This window comes from Cetorhinus maximus, chromosome 9, assembly GCF_964194155.1.
Source record: "Cetorhinus maximus chromosome 9, sCetMax3.hap1.1, whole genome shotgun sequence".
NCBI classification, from domain to species: domain Eukaryota; kingdom Metazoa; phylum Chordata; class Chondrichthyes; order Lamniformes; family Cetorhinidae; genus Cetorhinus; species Cetorhinus maximus.
Window position 1 is genome coordinate 38,822,767 of NC_135887.1, and position 25,422 is coordinate 38,848,188.

The window sequence follows — 25,422 nt, forward strand, 5'->3', positions numbered from 1 at the left end:
CACTCCCTTCACCACCGACGCACAGTAGCAGCAGTGTGTACCATCTACAAGATGCACTGCAGGAATTCATCAAGGCTCCTTTGACAGCACCTTCCAAACCCATGACCACTACCATCTAGAAGGACAAGGGCAGAAGATAGATGGGAACACCACCACCGGAAGTTCGCCTCCAAGCCACTCACCATCCTGACTTGGAAATATATCGCTGTTCCTTCAATGTTGCTGGGTCAAAATTCTGGAACGCCCTTCCCAACAGCACAGTGGTTGTACAGCACATGAACTGCAGCGGTTCAAGAAGGCAGCTCACCACCACCTTCTCAAGGGCAACTAGGGATGGGCAATAAATGCTGGCTCAGCCAGCGAAGCCCATATCCCATGAATGAATAATAAAAAACAAATCTTGAGAAAAAGCTGGGGGCTTTCTTAGCAACCTGTGAGATCTCTGTAAATAAGCATCCTCCTCCTTAACCACACAAGTGGGAATTTCTGGCCCATTTTACCCCTTTGTCCTCGGGAACATAATCCCTCAAATCAACACCATCAAAACCACATAATTGCATCTCTTATCAATTTTGTGTTTGTGAGATTATTTTGTCCAATAGCACTTGGATGGATTGTTGATCCAGGATTTCTTTCATTCTATCCTGGACACAACAGCAAAAACTCAAACATTACTTCAGAATGAAACAGAATGGAGGTCTCACCTTTATTGGGAAACAGGGGTTTCTCTGAACGCATGTTCTTTCACAATCGATGCCATCATTGAAGGTTTGGAGGCTGCCAGATACAGGGCTTAAACTCATGTCGTGATCAATCCACTGACCCCACTGCATAAACAAATGACTTGTTTCTGTATCTGAGACCACATTTTCATTGGGTGTTCTCAGGATTTTATTGGACACCTCGCGAACCTGGAGCAGAAGTGTAAAACATTCATTACATAAAAACAAGACAAGGTTTATCCATCATTGAGCCACCTTTGCTGCTCCACTATGACATGTTAGTAATCGAAAAGGGCACTGACTAAATCCGAAGACATAACAACACCATACAGAACAGGGCAGCTCCAGAGGCACCCAATAGGAGGAGATGTTTTTTATCCTGACTCACTAGTGGGTCATTTAATGCACCAATCAGCATTGCAGCCTTTCCAAGTAATGCTGCAAACATACAGCCAGTTATCACTGCACTAAGGAGCGGTTTTGTGCCTGAAACCACAGGGAGCTGGGTTGACTCAATACAAAGATAACCCATAAAAGAATGTTAAAGGATGAGAAGAGAGAAGAGAGCTTCATCCTATCTGACTGGGCTAGATTTACCTCTAGGTGAAAGGACCCAGTACTAATGCACCTCATTGCCCGTCCCCAGTATGGTGGTACTCACTACAACTGACAGTAATCAGAAACCTTTTTTGTCAATCCCACAGTGAATCGGATTTATCTCTGTCTTCTGTGTGAACAGTTACCAGTGGCAGAGTGTATCCTGATAGTCTTTTATTTGGAGTCCAGCCCAGTGGAAGTGAAATGTTATCCTCATAGCGAGCAGGGAGCCATCGGGCGAGTGCTGTGTTAGACGCTCCCAGGCGAGGCTTCCCCCTGGAAACCAGGGAAACAAAACATTCATTTCTTTTCCTCCAGTGCACCTGATCCAAAAATATAACAATCTGTACAAAACTCACGCAAGTTTCACCTCGATAACTAAGGGACCGACGGTAACGTTTGAATTTCAGCTTCACAAACGGCAGCTGAAGGTTTTCTGCAGAAAGTTTCCCTTCCATTTAACTTAACAATTAACAAAAGTGGCATTAATTAAAATTCAGAAATGATTATTGCTCCTGGTGTAGACACCTAGAGGCTAATTTTCATTTTGGGAACGGGTTATATAACACGGCTAATCTCCCTTTCCCTTGATTTCTGTGGAAAGGAGAAACAGGCAGGATGGATAACAGGAAACCAATCAGCAACTGTTCATTTAGCACCCACACCCCAACCTGATACACAAGACAGTAACACATATGAGCCTCGATCAAATGTAGCTGATATCCTTAACATGAAACGTCAACTCATTTATTGGTATCCGGAGCCATAAAGATTTCTAAATAGGGAGAAAGCTTCAACAATCAATTAGATTTTTATTATTAAGCACCACAAGTGCAGGACCAAGAGCACAAGACTGTATATACCAAGGATGAAGAGAATAGGAAATAGGATGAGTTAAAATAAGAAGTCATCATCTCGTGATTTCGAACCTGGATTTTAAAACTTTAGGTTATATAAAACAGAGATAAGCAAAGAATTCCATAATTTTGAGTCCAGGAAAGGAATATTTTAGAGTAAGTGATAGTCTGATAAATCCTGATTTCAACAAAGTGAGGATTAAGAAGGAGGAATTTGTAGGATGATGTAGTTAGAGTGTATAAGCAACAAGAGGAAAAGGTTAAAGGGACATTAATCATTGTTTTTGTAAAATAAACAAAAGTTTGAAAAGATTGAGACAGAGAGAAGTTCGAAACTCGCCTTGAGGGGAGGAACGTCAATTGGGTGTTTATTGTCCAGGATTGTGAAAGATGGCAAAAGAACATGAAAGTAGACTTTATTTCTTTCTCAGACTTGAATTTCATACAGTTAAGAATTGTTGAGGTAAAAATAAGGGGTTGGCACAAATGTATGAAGCCATTCTTTGTAAATTCAACTTTAACAATCGAGGCAATGTTGGACTTCCAACTGAGATCAGAGGAGGTAGTGAGGTCAAGAATGTTAATAGAAGAACAACGAAGGTGAAGACAGCACTAATAGGAGATGGGAACGATTGGCTTGCCTTGTAAGGAGAGTATCATCCTGGGGCCATAAATCTACTGAATTGGGAAACAGGCAAAGAGGGGTGAAGGATATATTCCACTGTATGTAGCAAGTTTGCAAATTTAAGCTCTGACTCAATCGTAGTAGGCCTTTCATGGTGTTGTTCACATTGCATACTATCAGAAGGCACTTGCGTCACTGAAGGGGCACCTCAGGTTTCTGGAAATGTCCAAGCTGAACACATTAGATGAATGTACAGGAACAGCTATCACAGCAAACAACCTAAGCAGCTGGAGGAGGTTACAGGAGTGCTAGGCCATGGAGGGGTTTGAACATGAAGATAACAATTTTACAATTGAGGCATTGTGGAGCAGGAACCAATACAAGTCAGGCAGCACAAAGTTAATGGGTTAATTGGACTTGGAACAGGTTAGATTATGGGCAGCAGAATTTTGGGTGGGCTCAATTTTATGGAAAAGCAAGGTTTGATGACGGCTAGGAGGGTGTTGGATATTTAAATCTGACATTTCAAAAACATGGAGGAGGATTTCAGCAGTTAAAAGCTGAGGCAGGAGCAAAGACAGACAATGCCGAAGAACTGCAAGTACTTTGGAAATGTGTAGTCGTTTGCTGAGACTGAAGTGTCAAGCATGGTTTTTGTATTTCCAGCCTTTTTGTTTTTATTTCAGATTTCCAGCATCTGCAGCATTTTGCTTTTGTATTAGTGCTATTTTTTTAAACATTGTGGGAATGATGACAGTTGAAAAGGTTCCTTCACTTCAAGCACTGGTCTCTTTCTTTTCAAAATAACTAGCATCAGCACACTTCAAAGAATACACTTCTCTCTCCTTCCCCGAGTGTATCGTTGTCTCCCAAGTTGCTGTCCATTTTTTTCCAAAACTTCCTCTTTGAATCAATTCAATAACGTCAAATCAGCCTTAACATGAATCGTGAGAAGATTTTTGAGACTGCAAACACAGTGCATTACTCATCCTTGTTTTCCTCACCTATTTGTTGACCAACCTTTACAATCAACAATCCTCTTCTAATACTTCTTGATTGTCCAACGTAGTAGGATTTCCTCATTTGGTTCCAGAAACGGGGCATTTCCCTTCTCTTTCAAACCCTATATTTATCATTTCCAGAGGCCCTGGAAAATCTATCCCCATCTCTCAATTCTTATTCACCTACATGTTGCTCCTTAGTAGGATCATCGATAAACATGGTGACGACAGCCAATTGTACTTCTGTATCACTTATCCTAATGCATTTCCTCTGTGGTACCAGGTGTCCTTGTCCAATGTCCTTTCTTGGAAGGTTTGCACTTTGCCCAGAAAAGCACTGGGAACATCGAATCTGTGATTCTCAGTCCCTACCCCAAACCCTGTAACCCTTACCACCAAGAGCCTCCCTTCCCTGCCCATTGTCTCAGGCTCAGACAAACTGCTAGGGACCTCAGCAGCCTATGCAGTTCCAAATTCAATTTCTGGTCCCACATCCTTGTCCCCACATAGACTGGGGATTTCTCGGTCCTGCCCAAGTGGGAATCTTTGTAGCCAGGGAGGAAAGGTTGACGGACCAGCAAAAGGTCCATTGACTTGGGGTGGGAATTTCCGGGCCTGCACGGCCATGGGCTGACTCTGTCCCTTCATCAGCTCAAATGCTGCTGAAACCTTCACCAATGCCGTTGACATCTCCAGTGCCAACTATTCCAATGCTCCCCGGGAAAACTTTCAATCCTCCAACATCATGAACCTCAACTCATTTTGTCCATTTTGCTTCATCAGAACTCTATGAGGCACTTTAGGATTTTATTAATGCTAATTACACTTTATAAATGCAAGTTGTTGTTATTTAGTCTAAGAACTGTTATTACAGTTATTGGATTTAGTCCAGCGTTTGTAGATTTTGCACAATTATTAGGTGCAATGTCCATGATCCTGCACATCTGGCAATCCTGAAGGCTATTTTGGGACTGTGCATTCACCCTTAATCAGTTACACTTAGACTGAGACTCTGGTCAGCAGGCTGAATAGAAAACTGGAGGTGAGGCAGGTGGATTATGTTGCCATGCCAAGTTTGAAGCTGTCTTGCTGGCTGTCTTGCCTGGTGCTTAAAATGTATGGAGCCTGAAGGTGCTTGCTTCTTAGTGCCCAGCTATAACCTCTTTAATGATCAATTCTAACTCTTTCCCCATGACAGACGTTGAACTTACTGGTCTATAGTTTCCTGTTTTCTGCCTCCCTTCCTTCTTCAATAGAGGGGTTATATTCGCTGCTTTCCAGTCTGATGGAGCATTTCCAGTATCTAGGGAATCTTGGAAAACTAACACCAATACATCTACTACGCCATTAGCCACCCCTTTTAAGACCCTAGGATGAAGTCCATCAGGACCTGCAGCTCCATTAGTTTGCTCAGTACCACTTCCCTGGTGATTGTAATTTCACCAAGTTTCTCTCTCCGTCCCACCTTCTGATTTACTGCTATTACTGGAAAGTTTTTTGTATCCTCTATAGTGAAGACAGAAGCAAAATATGTGTTCATTTCATCTGCCATTTCCTTATTATCGACTATTAACTCCCCATCTTCACTCTCCAGAGGACCAACACTCACTTTACTTACTTTTTTCTTTTTAAATATCTGCAGAAACTCTTGCTATCAACTTTTTACATTTCTAGCTGCCTTCCACTGATACTCTAATTTCTTTCTCCTGCTTAACCTTTTAGTCATTCTCTGCCGTTCTTTTTATTCTGACCAATCATCTGACCTGCCTCATCTTTGCATGTTTAGATCCTTAAGTTTGATGCTTTCCCTAACTTCTTTACTTAACCACTGATAGTAGGTCCTCCCTTTAGAATTTTACTTTATAGTAGAAATATACTTACTCTGAGTATTTTGAAACATCCCCTTAAATGTCTGCTGCTGCTTCTGCATTGACCTATCCCCTAGCCTAATATCCCAGTTCACTTCAGCTAGCTCAGCTTTCTTGCTCACATAGTTGCCCTTATTTAAGTTTAAAATACTAGTCTCAGACCCACTCTTCTTCCTTTCAAACTGGATGTAAAATACAATCATAATATGGTCACTGCTACCTAGGGGTACCTTTACTCTGATGTCACGTTAATCAGAATCAAGATAGAAACATTTAGTGAATGATTGCATTTGTTGAGCAGTTAATCACTGAAGTAGAGTAGACAATGGTCACCAGCACCATCAGTTCCTACCTGTTGTTGCACATAGAACTGAAGGTCCTGTATCGGTTTGAAAAACAGTCACTTTTACAGGCTGGGGGCTGACGTATGGCTAGACAGCCTGTGACTTGTGCAATGGTGTCCAGGTCACTCGCTGTTAACAAATCTGCAGAAAACATACACTCATTGTCAGCTCCAATCACTGAAAAATTCACACACAAATTGCATCAATTAAACAACAATCTGACTTCCTGTTAAAGCTGGAGCACTGACAGGTAGAGTTGGTAAATTCCTAGTGTTATCACCACAATCCAGGTTCTGTGTTGGTTGGTTTGAGCTACAGTATAGCCTGCTGTTGTGTGCCACTAGCTGTTTGATCTCTGATCCACATAACCACTCATGTGAGAGCTCCACCTGTTCTCAAAAAGGCTGCTTACAGGGAATTTTTGTGAGTGTACAGCTTCTCACATTGATGGAACTGACACCATCTTGTCTAATAGAAAAGCCCCTCACAGGAAATCTACCCTCTCCTCCTGCTGCTAAAAGGATGTGACAGAATTCGGCAATAACAGACTGACTGTAGACCCTCATTGTAGGAATCTGAAACATGAAGACAAGAACTGAGGGAATCAGTAAAATGTTGGATAACTTGCCTTAGGTTGGGCTGTACAGCAATTCTGAATTCAATCATCAGCACTATCCTGCCCTGTCTCACCACCCTGGCCCCTATCTGCACCATCCTCGTGCAGACACTGCTTTTCTGAATGGATGTCATCCCTGCATGGCTCAGCTTGTAATAGATTTGCAAAGTCAAAATAATTGCCAAAGCCAACCCATCTGAGAAATAATGAGACAAGGAGACTGGGCCAATCAAAACACTTAAGCATTTGCTCCAGGCTTCCCTCGCTTGTTTTCCAACAGACCTGATGCATTCAGTGAGCGTTTGTGCACTCGATGCACTCGGTGTTGGATGAGGCGCAGTGTATTTTCCATGTACTCTGCAGACCGCACTGCAATCCTAGTCTCTGCCATTGGGTGCTTGAAGAAACGCAGGAGGTCACCTGGACTCAAGGATCTTTTGCTCAGCCGCTCTTTTTGGCTGGAAGAGGATAGACTCAGATTAGATGGAGATAATCGGGAATTCAGGTCCTGAGTTAAAATACATGGACACTGTTACAGTAAACAGCTCAGAGGTACAACACATAGATCAGTGACTTAGATGAGGGCATCGAGTATAATATATATCCAAGTTTGCTGATGATACAAAGCTGGGTGGGAAAATAAGCTACAAGGAGGATGGAAAGAGATTACAAAATGGTATTTGATTGGTCAAGAATATGGCAGATAGAATATAAAGTTGTAAGGTGTCTCTTTGTCCACTTCAGTAGGATGATAGCAAAGCAGAATATGTTTTAAAAGGCAAAAGGCTGGTAAATGTTGGTAAGGTTTGGGTGTCCTCATGCAAGACAGGAAGTACAGCAAGTCATTACCAAGACAAATTGAGTATTAGCATTCATTACAAGTGGGTAGAATTGTAAGAATGAGGAAATCTTGACGCAGTCACACCTGGAATATTGTGTACACTTTTGGTCTCTTTACTTAAGGAAGGATATAATTGACTTAAAGTGGGTGCAATTAGATTGATTCCCTGTGTGAGGGCTGATCTCTGAGAAGAGATTGCGTAGAATGGGCCTATTTTGTCTCGAGTAAAGAAAGATGAGATGTGATCCCATTGAAATGTGTAAAATTCTTCAAGGGTTGCAGAGAACTGTTTCCCCTGCCTGGACTGTCTAGAACCAGGGCTCCGAATAAGAAATCAGCCATTTAGGATTGAGATGAGGAGAGATTTTTTTCAATCAGATTGTTGTGAATCTTTGGAATACTCTAACCCAGGTGATTGTGCATGTTCAGTTATTGAGTATTATTCAAGACTGAGACAGATTGATTTTTGGGGACTCAGGAAAGGCATATGGGGCATGGCGGGAGAGTAGAGTTCAGGCATGATCTTGTTGAATAGTGGAGCAGACTCGAGAAGCCATTTGGTCCACTCCTGACCCAATTGGTGAGCAGCTCCCCAAATAAGGCCTGTGATTTCCATTTACTGTAGTGAGTCAACTAAAAAAAGTCTCTGCCAATCACGGCAGTCAGAATTCATGACTGAAACTACCGCAACATTTTCTGATAAAACCTGGGAGATTTCTCTAGCCAAATGCAGTGAGTGGAGGATAGTTACATCGTACAAATAGTGTATGTAAAATCAATCCCAGTCACTCACAGTAGTGCAGTCTCCAGGCATGATTAAGAGGGGGATTCAACAATCATCTTCACTCTGGCTGGGGATGCTGCTGCCATTAAACGCAGCCCGAAACATTTAAAGATAACAGATATCAATCTGAGCAAAGTTAAAGTGGATTGAACATAACTGAGTAAATGTTCTGGCCTCCCCTTGTGGTACAGAGACTCACCTACTGTAAATGCAGATTGAGAATCTAATATAGAAGTCAGTGCGCGGAATCTTCTCAGATTTGCACTAAGTGCAGTAGCGGGCAGGTAAAATCATGTTTTACCCACCGGCCACGATGGCAGGTTATCACACCGTATCGTCTCAATCCTGTCACATTATTTATGCATTCCAGGGAAACACGCCGTTTCCATGGCGGGCGGGCTCTCATTCATCCGCCCACCATCACATCGCTGCTTCATCACGCTGGGAACCATGTTTAAAGTCCAGTCGCGTGCACACATCTCAGTGCTTCCAGTTCATGACTACTGCAGGGAAGAAGGCGTCAAGACTGCAGCCACCAGGTTTGGCGATGCGTCACTGGAATGCCTTTTGGATGCCATGGAGGCCCGCCGTGCTGTCCTCTACTGCTGCTCTGGCCACAGGATGGGCATCGGCGTGACCAACCAGGCTTGGGAGGTAGTGGCAGCAGTGGTCAGTGCCAACACCCTTCAAAAGAAGACAGCCACACAGTGCTGCAAGAGGATGAATGATCTCCTCTGTTCCAGAGTAAGTCACTCTTCTCATCACTCTCAACTCACACACTCAAAAACTCATCACACATCCATAGGGCCCTCACTCACTGCCGGTTCAAGGGACATCACCATTCACTCTCTCACACACACCATCATTGTCCTCATCCCATCCATGGGATCACTCACCACCCACACATGCCCTGCATACTTATCCTCTGGCCTGGCAGGCATCCTGCTTACACTGTCTCCATCTCTATTCTTGCAGGACAAGCTGGCACACAACAACAGGGAGAGGTTGCAGACTGGTGGAGGGATGCCTGAAATCAAGGTGCTCATCGACATCAAAAACAGAGCCATTTAGCTGGCCGGTGATGATCTGGACCAGTCCTGTGCTGACAGTGATGTCGGCGATTTCTACCAAGTGAGGATCCAGCAGTGCAACATCCAACAGACAAACATGCTGTGAGTGTTGTGTCCTCTTTCACAGGCCACTGCCATGCACTAATTATCTCTCCTTGCTTCCACAGGCACAACTGGGAAACAGCCGACCGAGTCCACGACCCATGACCCATGATCCAATCAAGACCTGAAGAAACCTCTGAAGAGGAATCTGATGACACCTCCTTGAAGTCCCATCACAGCGCCCACCCACACCCCCCACCAGCACAGAGACACACACCTTGGTGGGACCTAACTTTAGAATAGCCTCGGGGTCACAATCTGGTGAGCACATCGCACTGTCTGATCCACAGCAGGTGGAGGCAGTGACTATCCAGGTTTCCAGCACTCGGAGGACTGCTGGAGTCAGAAATTTACTGAGTCCGGTTAGATGATGAGCCTCTGCACTCGGTCATGCCTCAGTTGCTGGAGCTGCAAAGGCAGGCTAGGGAACATCAGGAAGGGATGTCCGCTACACTCCTCAGATTGCAAGGCAAGATGGAGGAGTCCACCCACCTTCACTTTGAGAAGATAGCGTTGGCATGCCAATGCACCGAGGTCAACACTGATAGGATGGCGGCTGCCACGGAGACCTTGGTCCAGGATGTCGCTCCTGCACTACTGCATGGTCTTAACTCCATTGCTGATGCCATAGTTGGCCTCCAACAGTGTGTAAGTGAGACGGGTGTGGGACAGTTCGATCCCACTCCAGCTACCCCTTCTCCTCAAGGAGTCAGCCTGGAGCCCTTGGGCACCCATAGGGAGGAGGATTAGCAGCTGCACACCCTGGGGCCACTCTTCCAGGTAACTGCGGGAGTCTCCGGCCCATCCAAATCCCCTCTCCCTGTGACCTCAGCAGCTCCAGCTACCCAGGCCAAGGGGGGTGCTACTGCCACACAGCAGGGCCCCTAAAGCAGGCTGGGGCCCTCCAGGTCTCGGCCCTCCAGAGGACGACTGTCAAGGTCATCACAAACAGGCTGCCTCCACCTCTGCTGTGGATGTCCGGGGAGCACCAAGATGTGGTGGCAGGGTTAGGCAAGTTAAGAAGAATTAGTTGCACAGTCTGGGTACGGGCGTTAATCACTTGTACATAATGTTCACTGTTGTCAATAAACTCCCAAGAATGTCTCCCTGCCTTGTTCTGATGAGAATGTGAAACCTTTCTGCACAAGATAAAAGACAAGTGTCTCAGTCCAGGGCCTCTTCCCTGTGCTCTGTGCAGCCTCCAGAACAAAGTGATGGTCTAGCCTCACACTCCCTGGAAACATTACTGATGCCTGCACCTCGGCAGTGCTGGTCATTGCTGCCAGAATGTAGTGGACAGGAGCCACAGAGTTCTCTCATACTCTCTGTGTGCTCTCAGCACTTTTAAGGTGGGGTTGGCCCCCATCTGCGACCAGTGATGCTGTGCACCAGCTCCTGAAGGGCTGAGGTGCTGAAGGCGGACACAGCATCAGATGCATCTAAAGTTTCATGTCTACGTCCCTATGATATGACCCTGATCACAGAGCGCAAGTGAGTTGCCCTCCGCCAGACATGAGTCAGACATTCTCAGAGGCTATGTGGAGATTTATGGAGTGTCCTCACTGCATGTTGTCATCATCCTCCTGTAATTGAGCGACTACTAGGGCCTCCACTGCGTCCCCATGACAGGAGCATTCTCACAGAGGGTATTGGCGCTGACATAAGCCAGACTGGAGTCAAACGTTCACAGATGCAATGTGAGGATCTATGGGGTCACCTCACTGCATGTTATCATCCTCCACAAATCTGGCAGCTATGAGGGCCTCCCGAGTGCAACTGCCTCGTCTGGCCAGTGCGAGAGCCTTATCCCCGTCATCATTGCCTTCGAGGATCTCCTCGCCCTCGTCCCCGTCGGCGTCCTCCTCATCGGAGGAGACAAGCAGCTCCTCCATTTCCTCCCCAGCCAGCTCCTCACACCATTGTAGCACCAGGTTGTTAAGGGTCCAGCAGATGACAACGATGTGTGACATCCTCTGTGGACTATATTGCAGGGCACCACCAGACCGGTTCAGGCACCGGAACCACATCTTCAGCATCCCGATGGTCTGCTCCATCAAATTGTGGGTTGCATTGTGAGCCTTATTATGCTGTTGCTCTGCTGCAGTCTGAGGCCACTGCACATCAGACCTTTCCCCCGAGGAGCCAACCCTGAGGTTTCTGTGGACTGTGGAAGACTGCAGGGATCTGTGACCAACTGAAGCTGTAGGCGTCGTGGACACTCCCTGGAAACCATGCACACACCTGCAGGATGTGTTTCTGGTGGTCGCACACCAGCTGCACATGCAGCGAGTGGAAGCCCTTGCGGTTGATGTAGTTGACCACATGTTGTGAAGGTGATCTGAGTGCCAGATGAGTGCGATCGATCCTGCTCTGCACCTGTGGGAAACCCGAGATCTGGGCAAATCGAATCACTTTTGCATCCTGGCTGTCCTGGTCCCAGGCAAAATGTACAAAAATATGTCCCCTCGCAAAGATGGCATCTGTGACCTCAGGAATGCATTTGTGGGTGGAGGCTTGTGAGATCCCACAGAGGTCACCTGTGGAGCCCTGAAAGGAGCCACTGGTGTAGAAATTGAGCGCCGTGGTCACTTTCACAGCCACTGGCAGTGGATGCCCTCCATGTCCCAGTGGCACCAAATCCTGCAGTAAGTGGCAGATGTGACCGACCAGTTCCCTAGACATGCGCAGTTTTCGGCGACATTGGTTCTCTGTCAGCTGCAGGAATGACAGGCAGTGTCTATAGACCCTGGCTGTTGCTAGGCGCTAAACAGCGCCGGCTCATTATGGGTCTTCGGTGGAGTATGCGGGAGCCCCAGCCGCCCTTTCTTCCAGAGGTTACTGCTCCTGTCTCTGCACAGCCTGGAGCCTCAGTCAATCTCTCCTCCATCATCTTCACTGTCTGTAGGCCATCAGACATACAGCTAATTCACCAGCCACCATGATCCTGATGTACTTCTCCTGCAGGGTGAAAGAAAGAGACATGTGGTGAGCAATGGGTGAACTAAGAACCTGTCCATGTTAAGTGCGAAGGCTCCTTAACGCTTCCCGGAGAGTGCTGGCCACCACTTGGATGGCCAGAGATTAGTGCGTTGCACGGCTGCCCGAAACCTCACCCACCTCCGCCCCACTCCACCTGACTGGTTGGTGGCAGCTTTGCCCACTGGACTGCACGCTGTGCTCTCAGCTGAGGCACAGGCATTCTCCTAACCCACACCGCAAGGCTGGGTTGTTAGCCTGAGCCATGGGGGAGACTGGTCCAAACCGGGATAATTACATTGCCAAGGGACTGTGAGCGCCTCCATCAGTGACTGCTCCATGACCAGCTTTAGCGAGGAGATTGTACAACATGCCCAGTCATCCAACTGTTCTGCAATCTAATAAAATGTTCATTACTTTGCAGTCTGTGCTGGGGTGGGTGAAAAGATTTGGTGCACTTGGTGGCACTTTCATGCCTCTGCGTTGCTTGAGTGGGCAGAGAAGCTAGAGGCCCGACTCCAAGCATGTCAATGTGGCTGAGTCTGAATTGTCTCAGCTGCAGAGGAATGGTCACTTTATATAGGTTTCCCTAATGCGTGGCCACTTCCCTCGCTCACACTACCCCCACCCCGAATGCTTGTTCAACCTCCCCCCAACAAGTTGCAGCCCTTGCAACCCCCCCCCCAACAAGTTGCTTCAACAGCAGGGCTGCTCTTGACCCCGCCCCCTTCCAGCGCTCCTCAATCTTGAAGTCCAACAGCTGACTCTGGCGAGATCTGCACAACGTTACTGTGTACTTACCTCCGAATTCCCCTCAAAGTGCAGCCCGCCAAGTGCACACCTTTTATGTGCTGTTATGATACACATGGGTGTGAAAGGAAGATATGGAAAATGCAGAAGACTGGACTTTTTAAATCTCCTGTGTTTGCAGAGGCAATGGAGACTGATTCTCACATATCAGGAGTCATCTAAACATCTATTTCCTGTTGATTTATATCTCAGAGTGTGTAAAATGTCCTGAGATGAAAGAAAAATTGACTCTGGGCACAAGACATGACTATTCCCTCTTCCAGGAATACACAAGAAAATCTGGCTGCATACTAGTGTTTGTGAGTGACAGAAAAGAAAAAACACCAGTTATTCACCCCTGCAAGTAGGCGATTTTCTCTCTCTCTTTTGCTGGGGCACAAGTGTATTCTAGCACAAGTGAAAAGGAAACGAGACAGTTCTTCTGTTACCCTGCAGAGAGAACCGGGATTCCTTCCCCTGGGAAAAGCGAACAAGTGTCTCCAACAGGCTGTGAATCTGCTAGAGTCAGCTCTACCAAAATCACCCAACTTAATGGCTACAACATGTGCCTCACGGACAAGCCAAGGACTGATTTGCATTTTTAAAAGCTTTTATTTGGCTCTTCACATTTCTGATGTGTGTTGCGTCATTTTATTATTTTTCCTCGAGTTTTAGTAACTAATAAGCTTACCCTTTCTTTGACTCAAGAAAGCCTGGTTAAATTGGCTCCTTCTAAAACGTAAATACATTTGGACAGGGGAAAGATATCCACAGGGAAAGAATTTTTAGACTAACCTTATTGTGACCAAACGAGGGTGTTGAATAAAGAGGTGAGCCAGCTCATTCCTCCTCACCCAGGATCATACCAAAATTGGCGTCCTATCCCGGTCATAACAAATTGGGGATCTCGTCCAGGACCGGTCATAACACTGCTATTCTCATTCTGAATATGATAGTCCTTATTCTACCTGAATTCAATGAGTTGAGGCCTTCATGGAGAGACCAACATGACAACGTTACAGAGTTAAAGAACCTACTTAGCTCTGGTCTCTTTATACGCTTTGTCCACGAGTTCAATGGCTTCATGTACAGCTCTTTCTACGAATGGACTGCCCAGGGGCTCCTCATCATCTACAACAGAAACACAATGACTCTCAGTAACACATCTTGAGATTCGCCAGGTGGCTTCAGTCTGAAATTGGCTTTGCAATGATGCAGATGGTGTAAATGGGACCAAGAGATACATAAATGCATTTCTGGAGATAGAGGGGGTTGAAGGATTGAGCAAGAAGGTGAGCACATGGAGCTGCCTCTGTTAAAGAGAAACTAAACTATCTTTTTCTGAAACATTTTTGCCTTCTTCCTTATATACTGGGTTGGAAAATAAGACAACATAACTTGAGGATAAGTACATCATTCAAGAAAATAATAGAGTATAGAAATAGACAGAGAGAGAGGAGAGGCTGTGGGAGACAGTTAATTAAATTGAAATATAAGGCTTATAAAGATTGAGCACACCTATCATCGGTAGTCTTAGCTTCATGCACTCTCCCAAAGTACTGCAATTCCCTCATGCTCAATAACTATTTATTCAAGGGCAAGTGTCAAAATTTGCACAGGATTCTGTCTTTCACATAATAGAGGGGGCCTTGCAAGAAGAGGCCAGATATTTTGATGACATCTAGATCCACCAGAATCTGCTACCAGCTCCATCATGGTATCTTTCCTGTGCAAGTATCAGCCTGCAGACACCCGATTTGGAGGGAGTTATTAATGAATCAGAAGTGGTGACAATGGGTAAAAGTTAGAATGAGAAAATGGGAATGGAAGTGCGTCATCCCTCCACTGTGGGTGGAGAGATAACTGCCTGTGCTGAGGAGACTAGAGACCTAGATCTCATGGCCCACAAGCAGTAGGGTTTGAAATAAATAGGGGCAGTGGACAAACTTGCCCTTGAAAGCTTTCAAAAAGCTGAAAAATTCTATCACAGGGGCAACCAATGAGAGAAAAGTCATCATACATGTGTGGAAGTGACAGAATCTGTGAGGAGATGCTTCTCCAACCACAGGCTATTTCTCTCCCATATTTGCTGCTATTAGGCTGAATTGCATCTCATTAGTGAGCCTATCAGCAGCAAACATGGAAGGGAGCCTGTGGTTGGAGGAGCAGCGAAAAAGTAAATGGCGGCACATAGGCCTGAGCACCAGAGTGACAGTGTGAGACAGGCTACAAGGGAGAGAGGCTACAAGGGAGAGAGGCTACAAGGGAGAGAGGCTGCGGGGGAGATGAGCTGAGATGGACAAAGGCTGTAATGGAGAGAGGCTGAAATGGAGAGTATCTGCGATGGGGAGAGGGACTGCAATGGGGAGACGGGCTGCAAGGGAAAGGGGATGCGACGGACAGAGGCTGTAAGATAGAGAGGCTGCAAATCAGTGAGGCTGCGATGGGGCAAGGATGCAATGGGATGAGGCTGCAATGGGGTGAGGTTACAATGGGGCAGGGCTGCAATGGGGAAAGGCTGTAATAGAGAAAGGGGCTATGAAGGAGAGATAACAGTTTTAAACCTGAAAGCAAAGGCATACTCCGCTAACTGGGAGCCTGGAAAACTTGAAGTACCAAGGTAATGAATTCCATGCAAAAAATGTGTGGAGTTTCTAGCTTAAGACTGCATAAATTTAGAGTGTGGAATAAAATGTAATTGGTGCTATTGTAATGAACACTATGTTAATTGGGTAATTTAGTACTGACCAGTTTTATCTCATAAGGAAGATTTGCATTTATGTGTTATAAATCTCAAAGCGTTTCACATACTATGAATTACTTGAGGTACTGTGACTGTTTTAGAAACAAACATGCAGCCATTCTGCATATGTTAAGATCCCAAACAGTAATGAATGACTTTTATTATGCTTTTTGTGACATTCGGACATCACAGAGTGCTTTATAATGAATTAAGTACTTTGGAAGTGTAGTCACTGTTGTAATGCAGAAAATGCAATGAGGTAAACGATCAATTAATTTAGGGAGTCTAGGACTAGGAAGTATAATCTAAAAATTAGAAGGAGATGGTTTAGAAGTGAAATTAGGAAACACCTATAAACAAAGGTTGATAGAAGATCAGAACTTTCTTCCACAGCAGCAATTAATGCCAGACCAATTGTTAAATTTAAATCTGAGGTTGAAGTGTGAGATGCAGTAAAAAGGGCAGCAACTGCTTGATTCAAATCATCCAGCTTTGTGCATAAGTGATTGAAATGCATAAACTGTGACCTCACCAGTCCACAGAGGGCATGACTAGGGTGATGGCATTTTGTGTGTACAAGAGTGTGTCAGTTATTTTGAAAAAAAAACTTTTGTTGCTAACTTATGGCTGTTGTTTACTTGTGCCAATTTAAATACTGTGGTGTCTAGGAAATTAATGCTTTCCCTGTGTGTTGTGGTTTAAGTTTAATGGAGGGATGATGATTATTGAAGATATTGATGAATTCTTCTAATTCTGCTTCGCTGTGAATCTAAATACCCTGTATGCCAACACAAATACAGTTGGTAATATTATTACGTGACTGCATTAGCTAATGAAGGAGATAGTGAGAATGGAAAATGAGCCCATTAAAACCAAAATGTAGCCCCCAAAAATAGAAAAGTAGCCCTCAACAAAACCTCAATAAAAACCCTCAAAAAATATTTTGACCCCTCTCAAGCAGGCTGTCAATCATTCCTTGCAAATGTAGGAATTCTGCCAGTTTAGCTCTCCCTCTCTTTCTTTATCTGGCTCCAGTGGAAAAATATGATTTTTGCACCTCTCCTTAACTTCCGGATGTTATGGTGAGCAGCTGCCTGATTAATAAAGCAAATTGAAAGATGTTGCTTGAAAGGACTCAGCAACAAAATAATTCAGATCAATGATGACTTTCACTGATGCAGGCAGCACTGTTTCCTTTTTGGAAATGACATTAAGGTCTTCGGGCAACAGATGAAATATTTCTCCATTAGTCTCCAGGAAATGCGCAGCCATCTGAGGTACACATGGGGAAGAAATATCTTAGGTGAGGTCTCAATCTAAGACTATACAATCCGGCTACATCCATGTTCTCATTATTTTTCTCTTCGCGGTATAGGAATAGATGGATTCCCTTTGGAAAATCCATGTTGTCACCAGGAGAAAAGCTGCATCAGTCAAAGAAAAAACCGCCTAGGATTTATCTTCCATTCCTGCCCCTCCCCACTCCTAAACACAGCTTCTCCACCTATACACTGTCAGTTACAGTCCCTTCCCCTCTACACTGCCAATTGCAGCCCCTCCCCTCTCCACTGTTCATTACAGCTCTTCCTACTCCCCACTGTCAATTACAACACCTCCTCCTCCACACCATCAAATACAGCTCCTCCACCCTCCACTGTCAATTACAACACCGCTCCTCTGCACAGTCAATTACAGCTCCTCCCCCACTTACCATCAATTACAGCCCCTCCCCACCTCCATTGTCAATTACAGCCCCTCCCCCTCCTTACCATCAATTACAGCCCCTCTCCACCTCCATTGTCAATTACAGCCCCTCCCCACCTCCAATGTCAATTATAGCCCCTTTCCATCTCCACTTGTTCCATCTCTCCAGTGACCAGAAACCAGTTGAAGCCGCTGACCCAACTCTGTTCCTCCTGCTGCGGAAATTACTTTCAATTCAGTGAAAATTAGTTTGAATTTAGTTAATTGATCAGCACTTGGTATGGAAGACCTGTGTCCTGCTCTGCTGTAATAATTAGTTAATTAACCAGCTGCTAATTGAACCCAATTAAAAAATAAGATCAAGAACATTAAATCAACTGATCTGCCATTCTGTTAAAAAGTTGATGAACAGTTCATTTCCTGGTAATCCCATTCTGCATTATGATGTTGGAGGGACTCTTCAAATTACTAATTTATCATGTTAATTCATGGGAGATTTCACGTTCATTATTCTCATCATGATTCATTATCCTAATAAGCTTGTGTGGAAACTTCAAGGTAATTTCACCTCGGCAAAAATGCACAATATCCAGCACATCCTGGGCATATTTTGCCAATAACTTGAGTAGAACCTACATGCTTATGTGTTTGGCAAGTAGGTTATGATGTACTTGAGTGGGGATTGCAGGATTGAATGTGACTCGTTAGACAAATTTATCAATAATGTCAGTTTATTTTTTTAAAAAGCTTTTTAAACTAAGCAATGAATGATGAATCCATATGAATGCCAGTCAGAGTCAAGTGCAATTCGATGATTATTCAATAACATCAACTTTTAGCTTTCCTGTTCATGTCTTTGCTCCATGTTTACTCAATACCTGACTGGGAGCAGTTTTCTTTTGTATATCCCGTTGAGCACATCTGTGCATTTACTTAATTTTGGCTACTAAGAAGCTCTTCTGTATCATTAAGAAGGCATTCTTCTCCTTCTGTCTATCTTACCATGTCTACACTCCCCCATTGTGATCAATGCTGCGACAAGTAGTAATAATGGAAGGAAAATCCAATACACCATGTCACAGGAAGTGTTCCCTGTATCTTAATGAGATTGAGTAGCCAGATTCAGGGTCACCTTGTCAGAAGCAAGGTGAGACAGATCTAAAGATTAGGCTCAATCTCTCCTACTCTGCTAGGTTACATGAGAAAGATTTGAATTGCCGGTCTTTGTGTCTCCTGCTCAGTGAAATTACACAAGACTGATCTGGGGAGTCAGGTTCAGTCTCTTACCTGCATGAACTCCATCAGTCTGAAGCAGGAACAATCCAGCGAGCAGTATGCCCAGGGACCACAGAGATGCCATTCTGAAAGATATCAGAACATGAGTCAGGGACTGGACTAGAGATCAATAATATATTAAAGCTAGAAGACTTAAAACAGTAAACATCATAGGTGCACATACCTACAAGGAGGTACACACTTAAAGATCCAGACACTCATACACTGGCATATACATGCAGAGAGACATGAACAGATTGACAGATGCAAACACAAACGCATATAACTGGCAACACCTGCAGATTTTCATTGACTGCCTTTCATTTTTCCCTATTTATCTCCAGGTAAAAAAAATGGATTTTCCAAAATAGCCACACCTTAACAGCAATAGTAATTGTTTGCTTCAGCAACACAGTCATGGAGTTCTTGTCAGGATTAAAGGACAAACTGAAACACGAAACCCACCCAATTACTGGATTAAGAACATGAAAACTGAACTGGACAATGTGACCGATAATGTACTTTATTTACAAACTGTACTAGCAGTCAGAAACAGTGTGATTCATATACAAACAGCTCTAATACTCAGAGGTGATGAGATAACATACACAGTCCACTTAATTTTCCTCTCCAATTTAGCTAATGAAAGAGAAAATATGGTTGGGTGTGTCACAAACAGCCGACACATTCCAACTCATTTTCCACTCTTGCCACGAGCTTAATTTCATGCCCAATATAGTTTACATACAAACTATGCTATCGGTCAGGGAGAGTGTGATTCCTGAACAAAGAGTACAAACTGTTGGAGACTGCAGTAAATATAGGGATAGATGTCAAATCATACAAAATTACTAGAATGAGACACAGACCAAGACAAATGTTATTTCTGCTGTATATAAATCCCACTATTTTTCACAAGCATCATTCTTTTATTTTTAGGTTTCCCTCCGCTCCTCTGATACCTTTGACCATGTTCCTGCACATTCTTACATTGCTCATTGTCGTTCCCTTCCCCAATCTATTTGCTTTTACAGGGCATTGGAGATGTAGCACCCTTGGGGGAAAGCGCCCACAGAATGATCAAATTCAGGAATCTGGTATTTAACATTAAAAGGGATAAGGTCAAAGAACGGGAAGAACTATTCAGGGAAAGGATTGGAGCTGTGGCTTAATAGTGGAATACCTTTCAAGATATCATGCTGGGTATGCAGGATAAATATATTTCTAAACGAATAAATAAATATGTTCCTCAATGCATGATCAAATTAGAAGAGAAATAAAGAACAAAATAAAAGCAGAAAATGTTGGAAAAACCAGCAGATCTGGCAGCATCTGTGGAGTGAGAAACAGAATTAATGTTTTGAGTCCAATATGACTCGGAGGAAGCGTCATATGGACTCGAAACATTAGCTCTGTTTCTCTCTCCACAGATGCTGCCAGACCTGCTGAGTTTTTCCAGCATTTCCTGTTTTTATTTCAGATTTCCAGCACCTGCACTATTTTGCTTTCATTAAGTTAAATAAAGAACAAAACTGACTTCTAAAATTCAGGGAAGGAAAAAATGCAAAGATTTAAATTGAATGATTAGAAGAGTACACCGCAACACATTAAAAGCAATAGTCAGAAATGCAAAACATAGTAAAAAGCACAGCAGCACAAAATAAACAGAAGAATAACAAATTATTTCAGTACTACACTGGTCAGAGGGTAATCAAAGAAAAAATAAGATCTCTAAACAATGCAAAAGATTTGAAACTGAGAATGAATACAAAATAGTAAATGTTCTCAATGTCAGTCCCTCCAAATATTCAAAAAAGAAAGCACAAGCAAATTTAGCTCCTCAAACAGAACTATCTTCAGAAAATCAGATGACACTCACCTTTGGATCTCCATCACCTTCTTTCTGTAAGAATACTTCTGAAATATTTGCTTATATATGATTCTGTTAGTTTAAACATTTGCATAAAAATTGACACTTTCCTGTTTGACTGGATTTTCAGTAAACCTAGAGCTGATATCAACTTAGTAAGATATGTTATCTCTTAATCCATTGGAATGAGGATATTTGCACTTTAAGTAGATGCAATTCTTGAAAACAAATATTGTAGGAATAATTTTAGGCAAATATCTCAACAATCCTTAGCACTTTCAACACTGGCATTCGTCACCTTAGCTTTGAAGGGAAGCATTCTTAATATAATGATGTGACCTTGCCGGTTATGTTAGGGTCATGCCAACTGGGTCCCCTCCACCTAATTAACATGGACCATATGAGCACAAGCGCCTCCTTGCGGAACATCTGGTGCTAGGCTGCGCCTTCAGCACAGAACCTTCTGTTATTACCTAGTCTGGCCTATATGTGTCTCTGTCCCCATACTAATGTGTTTGATGCTTCATTACCCTTTGAAGTTGCCTAGCAAGCTATTCAGTTAAGGGAGCTTAATAAATGCCAACTTTGTCAGCACCACCCACATCCCAAGAATGAATAGTAAAAAGAAACTGTGACAAAAATGATTCAAGACACTGCCCCAATAGAAACAGGAAATGCTGGAAGAACTCAGCAGGTCTGGCTGTATCTGTGGAAAGGGAAACAGAGTTATCATTATGAGTCCAACATAACTCTTCTTTGGCACTTTTACATCGGTTCTCCCCCAAAAACTGAAGACTGGTCAAATGCTGCACCATGTATTATGTTGTGTGCCTGGTAACATAGCAGTTATGTTATTGAATAGTAATGCAGAAGAGTGGGCTAATAATCTAGAGATCTGAATTCAAATCCCTTGTGCCAGTTTCTGAATTTGAGTTAACTGACTCATCAAGCAAAAGCCTGAAATAGTCACACTCGCCAAATTATACCTATCAGCTAATGTCCCAGACTCCTTCATCGCTATCCCTGCATGCATCCTGTCCCACCAACAGGACAGACCTAGTTGAGCTGGCAGCTGAGTGGCTTTCAACTCTGAATCTCATAAAATCTCATGACATCAGGTCAAACAGGGACAAAGAAACCTGATTATCATCTATCATCTTCTCCCAGCTGATGAATCAGTACTCCTCCATTTTGAGCGTCACTTGGAAGGCACAGCATATACTCTGACTGGGGAAGGTAATGTCTATCACCAAGAGTAACCTGGTAACACCACCACTAATTGAGCTGGCTAAGCCCTGAAGGAAGACTTAACAATGCACTGTCGTGATGATGTGACTTGTGCATGAGTGATATCAATCTGCAGTTTCACTGTCTGACCAAACATATATTGAACTGTTTAAAAAGGACTTTGTAAAAACAAGAAAAAAAAAACACTGACCTAAGATGGCTGCCACAGGTCACCTGAAGTCTGGCATAACAAGTGTCCAGTTTTCTGGAAGTTTCCAGTGTGGAATACAATTAAGATATGCTCAGGAAACCTCATGGAATGTCACAACTACTGATGTCAAGGACTACTTCAAAAGGATTTACTGAAAACTGAATGAGCCTCACATTTGCATTTCTATAAGGCAATCTCTCAAACAGAGACAGAAGTCTATTAGGACAATAGCAATTGGGAAAGTTGTTTTCCTATCTCATCAAGATGGATAATGACTCATTCAGGCATTAATGATTAGGACATTACAGAATCTAATCACCCCATCCATGAAACAAAAGCCACAATCAGTTCAGATGTCAGCTAAACAAATGCCTTCTGAAATCATTATGCGGAGAGAGAGGTCATGTGACTGACATAACCATTTTTAAATTATCTTTAATACAGCACACAAGCTGCTAAAACAGGAGTGGTCTGGAAAAGCTGTAATGAAGCTCCTTCAAGCCAAGGCCCTATCCTTGTTAGTTTATAATCCATTGCAAAAATAGAGAATTTTTCATCGAAAGGAAACCCACGTGCAAAAATCGTTGACGTTTTAGAAAAGACAGACTGCATTTTAAAAAGAAATTGTCTCCGGCAATTGCAGTTTTACTTGGGTTTCAACTCAATTCCTGGAATCTAAAGATGAACCTGGAAGCATTTCTGCCGCAGCCACAGATCCTAGCAAATGACTCATAAACAGTGAGCTCTAAGCTTTTTTTACACTTTCAGCTTTGAACTTTAATTTGGCTAGGAAATTAACTATGTACAATATACCTTATAATTTTTGCGTGCTTGTGTATGTGAATGTGTGTTGTGAAAGGTCAAGATGCGCAGGATTACCTTTTTAAATATTTTCTATCTTTATCTGGGTGGATTTTTAACTCAATAAAAACTAACCTCTTTTGTTTTAGAATCAAGAAAGCCTGCCAGACTCATTTCTTTGCAAACAGCACATAAATGGTTAAGTATAGACATTGAGGAAATACCTTCATCCTTCTAATTTCACAAAAACCCTGTTATGGTCAGACTTGGAGTGGTATCATAGGGAGTCAACTTTTACCCTTCCTCATGTGGACATAGCAGCACTTATAAAATATTAGCATGGTCAGACAAAGGGTGGAATCATCTTAGATTTGCACTAAATGTGGTAGTGGGTGAGAAGAAGGATGTTTTACCTGCTGATCACAATGGTGGGTTTTTGTGCTGTATTGCTCCATTCCCGCCTCATTAGATATGCAGTCCCAAGAAGCACACTGGGCCGCTGGGGGCTGGGGGGGGTAGGGGTGGGCGTCCTCTGATTTGCCCGCCCTGCCATCACCTCATGCTTTCAGTAAACTGGGCGCCATTATTTAAAGGCCACCCCTTCACAGAGCTAGCCCTCTTCAAGGGATGGGAAGCTGCTGGGAACTGATGACTGCCAAAGGGAGGAAACATGTTGCCCCAAGGTTTAGCAATGCCTCCCTGAACCGTTTACTGGACGAGGCCGCTGCGATGTCCTCTACTTCCACTCTGGGCAAAGGCCAGCAAGGTCACCAATCTAGCAAGGGAGGCGGTGGCAGCGGTGGTCGGCACCAATGCCCTGAAAAAGAGGACAGCCACCCAGTGCCGCAAAAGGATGTATGGTTTCATCCATTCTGCCAGAGTAAGTCACTCTTCACATCACTCTCAACTCACACACTCACAAACCCATCACACATCCACAGGGATCTCACATCCCAAGGGACAATGCCACTAACTCCCACACACACCCTCACATCTCCATTAGGCTCATATCCTCTGGAGCTCACATCCTCATCCCGTCCATGGCTCCACTCACCACACAGACATTCCACGCAGTGCCATGTGTCCTGCTCACACTCTCTCCATCTGTTTTCGTGCAGGAGAAGCTGGCTCACATCAGCAGGGAGAGGTCCCAGACACATAGGGCCCCTCACTCACTCTGAGGAGTGCGCCATCGTGCTGACTGGTGAGGGTGTGGACCATGCCTGCAGCGAAGGTGAAGTCGGCAACGAGCGCCCACATGAGGATCCTGCACCACATCATCCTTCTCTCAAAGCAGCTGTGAGTGCTCTCTCTCCTGTTTTTGACTCTGCTGTAATGCACTAATGATCTCGACTTTGGTTCACAGGGAGCTCTGCCAAATGACCAACACACTCAGCAGCCAGTCCGTCAACTCCTTCCAGGTCCTCACCTCCAGTGGAGAGGACATCTCCTCCATTGAAGAGCTGGAAATAGGCAGCCTGGAAGACCTGTCACAGTGCTTGCCCACACCCTCCACCGGAACAGGGACACACGCCTCGGTGGGACCTAGATCTATAGCAGGCTCAGGTTCACAATCTGGTGGTAACCGCACGGACACGTGTCCGCAGCAGGAGGAGGCAGGTTCGGCTGACCTCCCTGGCAGTCAGATGACTGCTGAGGGAGTGGCATCTGTAAGGTCCGAGTCAGATGATGAGCCCCTGGATTCGGCCTTCCAACTTATTGTGGAGAGTCAGCAGAAGGCAGGGGAAGATCACGCAGAGCTGTTGGAAGCCCTCAACAGAGTGACATGTGAGTCGGAGGAGTGTGTCTGCCTGCTCTCTGATGAAGTGGGGCCCACATGTGCACTTATGGAGGTCTCCATGGGGAGGTTGGTGGATTCCTTGGAGACCCTGGTCCAGCAGAATGCGGAGATGCACACAGAGCTGCACTCCATCGCATTAACCATGGGTGAGTTCCCGCAGTGGCAATGCAAGGGGGAAACGGGGCACCTTGACATCCCTCCAGGTGCTTCTTTTCCTCAAGGAGTCAGGCCGGGGCACTCGGGTGCCCGAAAAGATGAAGAGTGGCAACTGGACTCCCCTGAATCATCAACTTAGGAATCTCAGAGGCTGCCCTCTCCCTCCGATTCCCCTTTGCCTGTGACCCCCCTCAATATCACTGTCACTACAGAGGGAGCAGCTGGCCCATGGGAGGACAGCCAAAGCAAGATGGGACTCTCAAGGCCGTCTCTCCAGAGGACGCATGCCGAAGTCATCAGAGGCAACAGGGCCAACCATTGCATAGGCTGTCTCCACCCCTGCCCTGCTGTGAATGTCAGGGCAGCACCTAGAAGAAATGGTAGGCCTTGGAGGCAGTACAGCAAAGGTTCATTAGATTGGTTCCTGGTATAAAAGGGTTGT

The 25,422-nt window shown here is 44.5% G+C and overlaps 1 protein-coding gene across 1 annotated transcript in view; it reads right to left on the reverse strand.

The window, feature by feature from the left end:
* LOC144684585 (eosinophil peroxidase-like) overlaps window positions 1-18,999 on the reverse strand; it is a 48,612-nt gene extending 29,613 nt beyond the window's left edge. The window contains exons 1-6 of the mRNA XM_078548554.1: window positions 18,927-18,999; window positions 14,230-14,323; window positions 6,913-7,088; window positions 6,023-6,155; window positions 1,466-1,595; window positions 705-911 (exon numbers count right to left, since the gene is read on the reverse strand). Coding sequence (XP_078404680.1) covers window positions 705-911; window positions 1,466-1,595; window positions 6,023-6,155; window positions 6,913-7,088; window positions 14,230-14,323; window positions 18,927-18,999 — 813 coding nt within the window. The remainder of the gene's footprint in view (window positions 1-704; window positions 912-1,465; window positions 1,596-6,022; window positions 6,156-6,912; window positions 7,089-14,229; window positions 14,324-18,926) is intronic.
* Window positions 19,000-25,422: the final 6,423 nt, after the last annotated feature.